The 13,778-nt window shown below is 41.2% G+C and overlaps 1 protein-coding gene across 4 annotated transcripts; it reads left to right on the top strand.

Moving 5' to 3' along the window:
* The first annotated feature begins 1,959 nt into the window (after window positions 1-1,959).
* On the top strand, window positions 1,960-13,083 carry LOC139628323 (uncharacterized). Of its 4 annotated transcripts, none has more exons than XM_071489916.1 (14): window positions 1,960-2,124; window positions 2,418-2,608; window positions 3,123-3,284; window positions 3,486-3,621; window positions 6,124-6,340; window positions 6,767-6,928; window positions 7,032-7,176; window positions 8,384-8,527; window positions 8,625-8,683; window positions 8,988-9,175; window positions 10,378-10,772; window positions 11,054-11,150; window positions 11,872-12,052; window positions 12,485-12,754. In XM_071489916.1, exons 1-14 carry the CDS (start codon window positions 1,981-1,983, stop codon window positions 12,619-12,621), a joined length of 2,358 nt encoding a protein of 785 aa, XP_071346017.1. In that variant the 5' UTR covers window positions 1,960-1,980; the 3' UTR covers window positions 12,622-12,754. The 4 variants fall into 4 exon arrangements, with proteins under 4 accessions (XP_071346017.1, XP_071346016.1, XP_071346015.1 ...); XM_071489915.1 differs by having other exon boundaries at window positions 6,124-6,424; window positions 6,485-6,928; XM_071489914.1 differs by having other exon boundaries at window positions 6,124-6,571; window positions 6,632-6,928.
* Window positions 13,084-13,778: the final 695 nt, after the last annotated feature.

The raw sequence follows: 13,778 nt of genomic DNA, 5'->3' as shown, positions 1-13,778 counted from the left end.
TGCAAGTGAAATCTGGCAGCTTTTCCCACCATAGCCTCAGTGGTATGCACATTCGGTGTGACAACTGCAGAAATGCAAAACAAACAAAGAAGCACTGGAAGAACAAAAGATTTATATGGGTGTGCACTGTCAGGAACATGCATGCAACAGTCTATGGCAGTAAGCTGAGGAATCATAGGTTCAACAAACAATTCTCCTATGAAGACGTATTTCATATAATTACGATTGTGTTTTATTATATTGTCATTCATTAGCTTTTTATACAGGTGTCCACAGGAAGTGTTACAGTTGATAACAGATTAATCAAAACTTAGCTCTGCTTAAAACTAGAGTGCTATAATCCATTTTCTATTTGTCTATGTTTATAAATGTTTTATAGAGGGAGTTACAGTAATTATTTGACCAATCAGAATCAAATAATTACTGTATGGACAAAATTAAATTAAATCACAATAAATTGAATGAATTTAATCAATAAAGTAAAACTTGATTGTGAATTTTTCTTTATGTAAGTCATTTCTAGTCCAGTGTTGTGATATAAAATTACAAAATAGAAGAAGCTGCTAATTCTGGAAGTGTTATTTCCACTTTTTCTTTAAACAATATCCTGAATGTTACTTTACATAGACACACAGGACACTCCGGGGTAATATATGGATCAGATAGATTTATGTTATAGCCACCAGTCTTTACTATTTCAGCTTCATTTCTGAAAAATTTGTTTTGTCCATTATTTTGGTGACTCTAAATACTACAGTACCCATGAGCCTTGGCAGGCACTACTTTGAGAAGAAGCTGGTCACGTTGACACTGAATTTAGGAAAGTTATTCCAAAACTGGAATCAAAAATTTAATTAATTTAGACTGAATTCTAACTAATCTAGACTTAAAATTCTGTTGCATGTGTGTTCTGCTAATGACAAAAACTAAAGATGATGTTGTTAAAATGTACATTTCAGTTTGGTGATTGTTGACGTTTCTTGCCAAAATGCATCTTGGGAGTTATAGTTAACTTCTGTTAACCAAATTAAAAACCAAATGCAAGAAGGAAAACTTAAACGGAAGATAAAGATGATCTTCTTACTGGAAACCTGCAGGTACAAAGAGGGTGGAGAAACAATGAATGTCTTATTCAACTTCAGAGAAGCGCACATGGCACAGACTGACAAGTCTTGAGGCCCTGGAATTTTTACCATAGCACACTCCTTAATTCTCATCAGTCCACTGATTTGGTCCAGACTGAAATACAATTCAGTTTAAGTCACGCAAGCTTCAGGACAAAGGAGCCCAAAGGTCTACCATGCTAACAAATTTTGGATTTGGGCCAATTCTTGCAGCACTGTGTTGATGCCAGGTGCACACAATATGTGGTAAAAGGTTAAAAACCAAAGGAGACGGGGCCTTTAGTGTCAGGGCCCCTAAACTTTGGAATAGCTTGGCAGAGGAGATCAGATTTGAGTCAGTTCCCTGTTTTACTTCACTTCTTAAGACACATTTTTATTAAAAAAAAAACATGTTTGGATGTTTTATATTGACTCGTGAAGCACTTTGTTACTTGTATTGAAAAGTGCTTTCCAAAGAAGGTGTTAGTAGTAGTAGCTGGGGTATGCCAATATAGGGAGCAAAAGTGATTAAACTGCTGCTTTTTCATTAAAAGTAAGCGGAAGCACTCGAAGTTGGGATTATTGCATAACTACACAGGCACTCCTCGCCCACAGTTGGCAACAACACATCAAAATCCACAAGCTCAAGCTGTTTTTAAAAGTTGGTATTGTGTTCCAAACTAAGAGCAACAGAAACAGAGAACAATGGAGAAAAGCTGTCAGACCACTGAGGACAGGTGAGATATGTGATTTCAGATCACATCAAAACAAAGGCGGCACAAATAGTTCTGCCAAATACTTTCAGTATTGTCTTTATTTCCTTGTAGCAGAGTATTTAAGATGCGCCGCTCGTGCTGAGGATGGAGCACTCAGCAGGATGGCTTCTCTCACTCTGCTGCTGCTGCAACTGCTGCTTATGGCCTCAACTGCATCTGCATGGTACATTTATGGTAGCTACAGATACTATGGAGGCTCAGTGACTTTCACCCCAAAAAGAACCAGATCAAACAGGACATATGAGGTAAGATAAACTTTAGGTTTCAAGTCTCATTAGAGGATAGATCCCACCACATCCTGTCTGATAGCTTCACCCATCGTTCCACATTGTTCCACATACTGTATGATGTATGTTGACCATGAGGGTAAATTTAAAAGGAAGGTTTGATAATGTCAAGATTACACCTGTTTAGCAGAAAGAATGCATCCACGAAAACCGACAATATCAGTGCTGGAGATGGGTTCTTCAGCGGCGTAATGCTAAGGAGATATGTCCATCGTAGGGTGTTGGTCATAACCAGACTGATATATTTGCAGGTGGAACTTCGCAACAAGCAAGCCACGCGCTACTGCTACCAGAACGGCTACAGTTGTTCCCTTGGTAACTGTGGGTCCCAGATACAGTCTACCTCGGCACAAATTGCCAGGAATTCCTATCATCTCAGCTGGTGCCAGTACGAGGTGGTGACGAAAAGAAGACTCAACAGCAACCTACCCTTTGAGATTCGGTGAGATATACTTTGTAAGAGAGAATCTACCTTGATTTACACAGTGCATTTTGTGGACAGAAGTGAAGAAGAACAGATGCACAATGAAAACATTTTTAGATCAAGTATCAAAACAATTATTTGCTAATTTACTTTTCTGGTGGATGTACTCATTTAAAACATACTTAAATTATAATTAAACCGTATATCTTATATTATAAGACTGTGCACTCCACTAAAGATCAAAGGGAATTATTGTACTTTTTTACTCCATATTGTAATTTGAGGAGTAATGGTTATTATAATTATTATGGTTATGACAATACCCATCTACTTGTTATCAATATTTTAGAAATTCACTGAATCTGTTCCATAATGACCATGACTGAAGGTCAGAACAACCATTGTTTATGTTTGCTAATGGTTTAACATTGAGAACTGAGATTCAGGTTAACATACTCAATCAATCAATTTTAATTGATTCCCCAGTTCTGAACATTCAGAGAATCATCATTACTCATATTTCTTGAAACAGGTATCCGACTTACTACGGTCGATATGGTCAAGGATACTGGATATCAAACGTCAGAAGCTCACTGGCTGTTTGGAGAATGATGGCACATGTGGACCTGGGAACCAGATCTGATACTGGTGAATCGAACAGATCTCCAATCACTACCATGCTGCCAATTCTCAGGTAATGTCCATCCATCCCCCTGTTACCCTAACCTTAACCCTAACCTGAATCTAAACCCAATTCTAACCTGAACCTTAAAAAGTCTTAACCTTCAAATGGCCTTTTGAAATACTGAATCCTCACAATGCAGAAATCACTGCAATGGTTTAAATTACTGTATTACTCAGACGGTCCCTGATTCAGTTCACTGACATGTTACAGAGTTTCCAGGAACTGTCCACGAACATTCAACATGACAGTGTTTGACCCTGATGGTGACCGGGTCAGATGCAGAGTACCAAGTTCAGGCTCAGAGTGCTCGCTGTGTGGTCTGCCCAGCGGTTTCTCTTTAGATCAGGTAAGAATTTATGATTATCCATACGCCAGTGTTCCCTTTGTTATTTTTTTTTTTCTTGTTCTTTGCTGTTTTTGTAAATAACTGAGGTAACACAAAGTGATGATCTACAGCAGGGATTCTCAACCTTTTTAAAGGTGGGACTGGCACAGAGTTGCCTTGCAGAAATCCAGAAGCTATGAATATGCAAATGTTTTATATGCAAGATATCACCAACTTCACTGAAACACCCATTCTCAGTGCCTGTGCATCGGCTTCGAGTTGTCACATCACACTTTATACATATGTCCCTCTGCACAGTGAAGCTCAGAAAAGCACATTTTGAAGTACATTCACTCAAGATAAGTTTAGCCATAATACTAAATGGGTCAATGAAGTAAGTTGAAAATGTGTTAATTTGTTTAATTCTATATCAGCTGATTTGTTGTCATGATGAACATGTCAGAACCATCAATATCGGAGAGGAAGAATGCCCACACGTACACAGGGGTTTATTAAAACAGGGGTTTAAAAACCTTGTCTACATGAAAATGCAAAAACACACTGTTAAGAGCATGGCAAACCGACAGGTGGTGATAGAACCCTCACCATAAAGCCATGTTGGCCTGCTGCAAAGACTGCTTTTTACAACGACAAAGTCAACAGTGTCACTGACACTCGGAAACTTTTCTCCACCTTCAGATCACTACTCAACCCTCCGCCTCCTCCTCCTACCTGCCTTACCGCCAATACATTTGCATCATTCTTTACAGGCAAAGTGGCAGCAATCAGCAGCCAATTCTCAGTCCAGCTTGCTCTCCACCCAAATCCTAGCACTGTCTCTCTGTACCTCAGCTGGGCGGCACTGAATCAGCTACTGCACTTTCGCAACCAAGCACAGTTGCTAGCACCTCTTTTTCTGGCTTTACACCTCTCTCCGAGAGTATGGTATCCAAACTGATGACATGTAGCCGTCCTACTACATGCTCGTTGGACCCTATACCAACAAACCTCCTCCAATCCATTAGCCCAACCATCATGCCAGCTATCACACATGTGATAAATGAATCACTGACCTCCGGCACTTTTCCCACTGCATTCAAAGCAGCTGGGGTAACACCTCTACTCAAGAAACCCTCTCTCAACCCTGCTGAGGTCGAGAATTATCGCCCTTCTTCCATTCCTATCCAAAACTATTGAACGGGCAGTGGCTAAACAACTCTCAGAATTCCTCCCACAGAACAATCTTCTTGATCCAAATCAATCTGGTTTCAAGAGCGGTCATTCAACTGAAACTGCCCTGTTGTCTGTGACAGAAGCCTTAAAAGAAGCAAGAGCAGCTGCAAAGTCCTCTGTCCTCATTCTACTTGACTTATCAGCTGCCTTTGACACAGTTAACCATTGCATCCTCCTCTCTACTCTCTCTAACATGGGCATCTCTGGCTTGGCTCTTTCCTGGTTTGAATCCTACCTGACAGGGCGCTCATTCAGCGTATCCTGGCTTGGACAGTCGTCCACCTCGCATCACCTCACCACAGGGGTCCCCCAGGGCTCAGTGCTGGGGCCCCTACTGTTTGCTATCTACACCACCTCCCTGGGTCCGATCATTCGTTCACATGGCTTTTCCTATCACTGCTACGCAGATGACACTCAGCTGTATCTGTCATTTCCTCCTGATGACCCCTCGATCTCTGCACGGGTCTCTGATTGCCTCTCAGACATCGCCACATGGATGAAGGCACATCATCTCCAGCTGAATCTTTCAAAAACTGAACTGCTGGTTCTCCCAGCTAAACCTACAATACACCATGACATCAACATCAAAACTGATTCCCTATGGCTCGCCCCCACCAGGGTGGTGAGAAACTTAGGGGTTATGATTGATGACCAACTAACCTTTTCCAATCACGTCACCTCAGTTGCCCGGTCATGCCGCTATGCACTTTACAACATCAGAAAAATCAGACCTTACCTAACTCAACATACTACTCAACTCCTGACACAAGCTGTGGTAATCTCAAAACTAGACTACTGTAATGCCCTCCTGACGGGCCTCCCAGCCTGCACAGTGCAACCACTTCGAATGATCCAGAACGCGGTGGTCTACAACCTGTTCATTCAAGGCAATCCAAACTCTTCTCTCACGTTGTCCCCCGTTGGTGGAACGCACTACCACTTCCTACCAGAGCAGGGGCGTCCCTCTCTACCTTTAAAAGACTCCTGAAGACCCAGCTCTTCAGAGAGCACCTTCTCTCCTGGCACTACATGACAAATCTACACTTAAAGAATCGTCACTAGCACTTATTGCTGCGCTAACGCTTCTTATCGCACTTAACCTTGATTGTTCCCCTTTCTGTAAGTCACTTTGGATGAAAGCGTCTGCTAAATGACTAAATGACTAAATGAATGAAAAAAGTTTGATGATTGATGCCATCTCTTTCCATTACATACAGAGCGATAGTTAACTTGTTGAAGCTGTTTCAATGTTTACTGACAAAAGTATCTTTTCTATTTTCCATTTATTAGAATTCTTGCTCGCTAACGTATACATACTCAAATCGAAATGGATACCATCCGATAGAGCTGATGGTGGAGGACTTTCCCAACAAACACATTACGCTGTTTTACTCTGATGGATCCTACACATCAAAGAGACCACTTTCAGTGGGAAGGTTTAAACATCAACTGGCCACAGCAACTGGTCCAACAACCACCACAGCTGGTCCAACAACCACCACAGCTGGTCCAACAACCACCACAGCTGCTCAAACAACCACCACAGCTGGTCCAACAACCACCACAGCTGGTCCAACAACCACCACAGCTGGTCCAACAACCACCACAGCTGCTCAAACAACCACCACAGCTGGTCCAACAACTACCACAGCTGGTCCAACAACCACCACAGCTGGTCCAACAACCACCACAGCTGCTCAAACAACCACCACAGCTGGTCCAACAACCACCACAGCTGGTCCAACAACCACCACAGCTGGTCCAACAACCACCACAGCTGCTCAAACAACCACCACAGCTGGTCCAACAACCACCACAGCTGGTCCAACAACAACCACCACAGCTGGTCCAACAACCACCACAGCTGGTCCAACAACCACCACAACTGATCCTCCAACAACCACCACAGCTGGTCCAACAACAACCACCACAGCTGGTCCAACAACCACCACAGCTGCTCCAACAACAACCACAGCTGCTCCAACAACAACCACAGCTGGTCCAACAACTACGACTGCTCCACCAACAACCACCACACCTTACCGAACATCAATTGCTCCTCTAAGCAGGATTCCACTGCAGTTTTCTGTTTATGGTATGGTAATAAATTTTTATAATGTTCACTGTAAGGCTGATTTAAATATTAACATTTTTCTCAAACTTCTCAATGTCTGTCTTTCATCTCATGTGATCTTCAGTGGACCACTACTATGCCCCTTCATGCAGTGATGGTGATTACTTTCCCATTTTTATGTCACCGACTCCAAGTAACGGAGCAAATCTTCCTGCCTTTGTCAACCAGACTCTCGAAATCAAAGTCAGATCTTCAGCACGACACACCACGTAAGGAAATTTGCCTTTAAAATCATGTCACTCAACATATCCATAGCATACTCGTGATATTTAGTGTAATTGACTTATTGTTCCATCAACATCAGATTGTTTTACCAGTGAAAATGTCCTAATGTGTGGACATATAGTGTCGGCCTACAGCCTACCTGCTCATCCTGGCTTTCGCACCTTTCCCCAATGTTATTAAACACATTTTCCCCCAAATTGCATCATGTTGTAGATTTAAAACACGAGATAAAACATGCGATTAATTGCGATTAACTATTAAAATTCAGCAATTATTCGCGATTTAGAGAAGATTAATCATTTAACAGCCCTACTCTGTATTACTCTTTATGACAGTCTGTAGACGATCGTCACTGCCACTAGATGTCGCACTACACCACCAGCATCTGGACCAAACTAAATGCTTCATCAGGCACACTTCCGGTCTCTGTTCGGCCACAACCTCTCTTCATGTTCCCAGTCAGTCAGGTGTTAGCACAGGGAAGGAGGCCTCCAATCACACAGCTGTTTAAAGTTACTCTGTGTTCATGAGAGCCAACAAAAAACAATCTAATCACAACCACTAGCCCACGCAAGCATTGCTGTGAAATCCTCCACAGTAATACTGACAGTTAGCCAGCTAGCAATAGCAACATTAGCCAAACAAATTCAAAATAAGAGTAACAAAAAGTTTGCTAAAGTTGTCCTGCTACTATAGTGATCACTAATGAAAACAGACATATAACGTTATATAACATCAAGTTATTTACGCATGAAGGTGAAGGAAAGCCAGTTCTGGGTAAAGCCGGAGCGATGCAGCACTTCAGGGTTCTCCATCTCGGTAAAACCAGAGTATCAGCCCCACAGTCAACCTGGGAAAGAAATTCAGCCTTGGACCTATCAGGTGTGACCATGGTCGCACAAAGACACTGACGGGCCCTGTAAAAACTTGCCCATTGCCAGTGCCTGTGCTCTGGTCGTATGTCTTTCTTTACCCGAGCCTTTTCTGGTAAAAACAAAGTTTCATCAAGCGGAGATCATTCTGGAAAGTCGCTTTCACCTGAATGCTGCATACTGCTCTGGTACCTGTGTTTTTATAAACGTGTACTAATCGTCTTGCGACCCTGTGTGGCACTACATCGCTCGTACTATATCAGAACAATACTCCATCTGTTGCAGTTATAAGTTATATAAAACATGGTTTCTCTCGTAGGATTCATGACCTGATCATCTCTGGACCAAAGGGCATTTCAAAGCAGAAAGTCTCCACAGAAGAATTTATCATAAAATGGACACCAACTGAAAATGAACAGAATGATCATTTTCCTATTTGCTTTGTTTCTGAAGCAAGAAATGGGTGAGTTTTCAGTGAATGCTGTAATTGGGATCAATGTGGTACAAGTTACTTATATTTAAACTATTTCAACTCCACTTACTCCTGTGTAATATTTCAGATACTACCAAGTCTATCAATCAGAGCTACGCTGCGTGATTGCTGATGTTGGACACTATGGTTAGTTGACTACATTTTTTCTCTCAGGATATAATTTTTACTTAAATATAATGTAGGTTTTTTAATATGCTGAATGAGTTTGATATAATGTGGATTTACATTTACACATTTACATGCACATCAGGTTTGAAGGAAATATTCAGTTTCTCAAGGGTTGAATTGAAAATTGAAAAGCACAAATTTAAGAATTTGTTATAATTAAAGAAAATTGCTATTTGACATGGCAGCAGAGGCAAGACTTAAGTTTAAACTTTGACATCTACCCTCACCACATCATCACAATAATGTTACATATCTTATTTAGAGACAACTGTGACATGCAATGAAACAACAATAACAGTAGAAGTGGAGAAGTCCTACCTCATCCGACGCAATGAGGACAACCTGCATCTGAACGACTTCACAGATCCGTCCTGCAACCTGACAAGACTCTCCAACTCAACCCACCTGGTGGCTGTCATGTCACTAAACACCTGTGGGACCAATGTGGAGGTACAACCACAAAACAGTGTGGTGGTTCCTGACCTTTTGATCACTGCCCACATCTGCGTTAAGTCGATGTTGGCATATTTCCTTTCTTTGTTCGCAACAGCTGTTCTGTCAAGTGAAAATTATGTGATGTGGGACAGATATAACGCAAATTACCATAAGCTCACATAAAAAAAGATGAAACTATTATGCAGTCTGATCCAAAAGGTTTAGTCCAAAAGTTTTCTAAAAGGTTAGCCAGTATTCCCACGTTACTTGCTACCAAACTAATTTTGCTAGTAAAAGAAAAACAAGAAGAAAATTTAAAACTTCTCTCTCAGTTAGATGTCTGTTCAGATTCTCCATTACCTGAGCCATGGTTATCCAAGAAAAGTTGAAATGAGGGCAACTGATACTTGACGACATTTTACCTCTTATTCAAGAGGCTTCTTCAGTTCTCTCTCATTTAGCCCAACCAGCTGCGTTGGCTTTATGGCCAGTCAACTTTGTGTTTTGAGTGAGCCCCAGTAGACAGAATGTCTAGTGGTCAAGAGTGACCGAACTCCATAAGGCCTTGTAACCACTGAAGTACCACAAATACACAAAATCACAGTACTAGCTGGACAAGCTGTCAGGTAGCAAAATGCAGCTTCTGGACCAAAATATGCCTGCGTCCTCAGCCGGAGTCTGGCCCGTATACTTCCCCATCTGGGCAGAGTCCGACTGTTATCCTCCTGACAACTGTTATTGACTGACAACTGGAAGATTTTCTGTGTGTTTGCTGGAATTGGTCCAGATGTGGAAATATCATCTTACAATCGTGGTTTATATAGGCCAGATTTAGGCCATGGAACTGGGCGTATACTGGACCAGTAGAGTCCAGTCAGGTCTGTGGCAGTACCTCCTAAACCTAGCCATGTCATAAATGGACCATTTTTGTTAGTTGGTGAAAACATAGTGGAGAACAGTAGCGTAGATTCTTTTTGGGTGTAACATATAGAAATTGGTTTTGTTTTTAAGATATCAGCTTCTTCACACTCAGTAGACTCTGATTTCATTCAGTACTTGTACTGCCCAACTTTTCAATACATTTCAGTAAGAATATTTTAAAGACTGACTGCATTATACATGTCACAGTTTCACTGTTGACATGTAGTACATAATCTAATTGTCAATAATTATTGTCTCATTTCCAATTGACTCAATTTTTTCTCATCCTCTTTCAGGAGGATGAAGATAACATCATCTTCAAGAACGAGATCACATCTGCTGACCCAACTCAAATTATTTCCAGGCAACATGACGTTGAGATCGCCTTCTCGTGTGTCTATCCAAAGCGAAGCAACCTGACCCTGGGATACAGGCACAAAAACCCATATGCCTTCACAGAGAAAGGCTTTGGTGCCTTCACCTTCCAGTTTGAATTCTTCGACAGCCAGCTGTTCAGAAAACAAATTGATGCCGACACCTACCCAGTGGATGTGTTTCTCAAACAGATGATATTCATGCAGATCGAAGCAACCACCTCCATCCCCAACACAGAGCTGTTTGTGGAGTCCTGCAAGGCAACTCCCTACGACAACCCGAACTCTCGCATCAGCTACACCATCATCGAAAATGGGTAGGTGTACACAATTAAATGCATCGCTTTCTCATTACTCACCCCACACTGAAATGAATACCATGTGCAGAAGTTAATTGTGGTTTTCAGATGCTCATGTGATTGAACAGCACCAGATCGCTCAGACTGGCTGTGCACGGGGAGTTTTCTGTTCGTTCTTCATGTTGTACCTGTACACACATTTGTAATATAGATGCAACTTTCATGCGCTAGTTGGTTATTAGAAGAAATTGTTCTTTTTCTAGTTTTAAACCAATCTGTTTGTATCTGTGTTGTATCAGGTGTGTGAAGGACAAGACGGTGCAGGTTTACAATAGCTCCAAATCTCAGTTCAGATTTGGAATGGAGGCTTTTGAATTCATTGGTGCTCATGAAGAGGTAAGGTTACCTTAAAACACATGTATTTTATTAAAATCTAATATCAAAGCTTTAGTACTTTGTACAGCCTGAAAAGTAAAAAAAAAAATCACTTGTAGTAACATGACTGCAAACATAAAACATCAGACTTTTGGAAAATAAATGGCATTTCTTTGGTGTGAATACATAATATCCCCTGCCCAGTAAAAAACACATGAGGTATGTTCAATTACTATTTCACATCTCATTGACATCAATGCAGCATACAGTATGTATTAGTAGTAATAGCCCAAGTTGTGCTGAAAAAAATTAGTAGCTTGTTCCTTACAGAACTGACTTTTATATCGGGATATACTGTGTACTGAGACTCCACAGGGTTAAAACATTTAGGTCCCTATGTCCTGGACTCACAAATGAGCGGTCACAGTAGTTTAGTCATTTTTATGCCTTGTCATTCACATAGCAGCAGTTATGGAGCCAGTGTTTTGAATGTGGTTTGATATTTCAAAGCATAAATACAATATTTGTGAAGCAACAACAAAGCACAAACATCTAGAAAGCAACTAAGTTCTTCATCATCTTCTTTATCAGGGGCCTCCTCCACATGGAGCTGAAACTGTGATAACAAGTAGTACACTGTGTATACTGTAATGTACACTCTAAATGAAATACACTTGTGCTGTAGTCTGTATTATAGATATTTTTTATTATCTTTTCTGACTTTATCTCCATGCGTCTGCAGGTGTACATCACCTGTTCGGTCATCCTGTGTGAGACCGGCATGCCTGGAACCAGGTGCTCTCAGGGATGCATCAGATCCAACTCGGGGAACCATCGCGGCAAAAGAGAAGCTATGGCTCAGAGTAGCAGGCACTCCATTTCCCAGGGACCTTTGCATCTGGTTAAAACTTCTGACAGCCAATGTGAGTGTGAACATATGCTGAGCTGCCAGTTTGTTATGTAGAAAGAGGTGGAGTTAATGCAGGTTTAATACAACAACCCAGAGAGACTTGATATAAGTGTACGGTCATTTTGAATGATGTAGCTTATGGTGCCTTTGAAATGTTTCTGGTATTCTTCTTCACTGATATAAATAGGGTGGACAAAATAATAGAAACTCCTGTAGCCCACATACAGTACTTACCAACTACACTGTGATTATCTAGATTCATTTGTCAGTGTGGAAATTGATCAGGGGAACAATTCGGATTAATGCAAACAGTGTAATCTCCTATTTAGCTACAGTGTGTTTTACATTTCAACATGATGATCAGTAGAGTTGATAACTATTCACACTGACCTGATTAAATAGCATGTAACTGTACCTGAAGTTAGTTTGTATTTTTCTATTTCAGCCTCTGGCCTGAACATGAACCTGGGCATGAACATGGTCTTCATTGTTGGCTGCCTCCTGGTATGTGGAGTGGTGATCTACCTATCGAGGAGGTCAAAAGCTAAATACCAACCCCTGCCAACCTCCGAGACAGACTGAAGAGAGAGAAGCCTTCTCAGTCTGCTCAGATGATGAAAAAGTCTTCAGCTATAATCAATGTTTTTGAATATTTTCTTGATATTGAATCATTGTTCAGACTGTTAAAAGTTAGAAGTTCAGCAGTCGTGGTTTGAGACAGCATGAAGTTTGAGTGTGAATTGAATACTCTGGGTGTTCCTCTCTGTCCAGCACATTTGCTGCTGTGAAAACTGGTAAAAGACAACTCATGTATGTCCAGTGAACATCTACAGATTTCCTGTTAAACATTTATGAATATTACCTGCAGAGCTGTTTGGGAATCGTTTTAGTTGCTTGATAAGTTCAGTATCAACTTGCTAATGAAGAATGATCCAAATTGCACTAAATATTCCCTGCTCATATATATACACCTATTTCAACAATTATTCATTTTTCATCCATATGCATTGTGAAAAACAGCAATGAATAAAACTTGATTTTCCACATTCTTGTCTTGTCATTCTGTCGTTCCCTGAAACCGCTGATGTGGACTCAAAAGCACAACTCAGACACAGGCAGAGGTGAAGCAAAAATCTAAGTCTTTACTGGCAAAAGGTTTGGTGCACAAGTTGTCAATGAAATCAAGGCAGACAAATCCAAAAAGGGAGTAGGTGGAGGGAAGGTCGAAACACTGAACTATGGTCATAGGCTGGACAGAAACTACACTAGGAACTAGAAGTAGCGCTCCTTGCCCCCAAGGTTGAGCCTAACCACCCAGCGGAGGAAACTCTTTTCAGCCGACTGTATCCACAATCACTACCCAGAGCTCATGACCATAGGTGAGGGTCGGAGCGAAGAACGACTGGTAGATTGAAAGGTTTTCCTTCTGGCTCAGCTTCCTCTTCACCACAATGGTCCAGTACAACACACACTTTACCACTGACACCGCACCAGTCCACCTGTCAATGTCCCGCTCTAGCCTTCCCTCAGATACTTCACTTGGGTCAGAAACTCAACCCAAAGACAGCAATCCACAGTTTTCCAGCAGGGAACCTCAGACATTTTTGAACAGCTCTACCGGAAAATGAACAATCTTTCCGGGGACACAAATGATCTTATTTAAAATTTCATAGTTTTAAACAAAACCTCATTTGTTTACTTCTACTGTTGTTCTGTTTGTCCGTAAATGTATGAAAACA

The sequence above is a fragment of the Trachinotus anak genome, unplaced genomic scaffold, assembly GCF_046630095.1.
Source record: "Trachinotus anak isolate AG129_WGS33_773 ecotype Australia unplaced genomic scaffold, CSIRO_AGI_Tana_v1 ptg000011l, whole genome shotgun sequence".
Classification (NCBI taxonomy): domain Eukaryota; kingdom Metazoa; phylum Chordata; class Actinopteri; order Carangiformes; family Carangidae; genus Trachinotus; species Trachinotus anak.
This window is presented reverse-complemented; position numbering and strand designations above follow the sequence as displayed.

Excerpts from the sequence above, each read along its gene's own strand:
- LOC139628323 (XM_071489913.1), top strand. The coding sequence starts at position 1,981 with ATGGCTTCTCTCACTCTGCTGCTGCTGCAACTGCTGCTTATGGCCTCA. Across the intron at positions 2,609-3,122 it reads AACCTACCCTTTGAGATTCG|GTATCCGACTTACTACGGTC; the intron begins GTGAGATATACT and ends TTCTTGAAACAG. Across the intron at positions 6,929-7,031 it reads ACTGCAGTTTTCTGTTTATG|TGGACCACTACTATGCCCCT; the intron begins GTATGGTAATAA and ends TGTGATCTTCAG.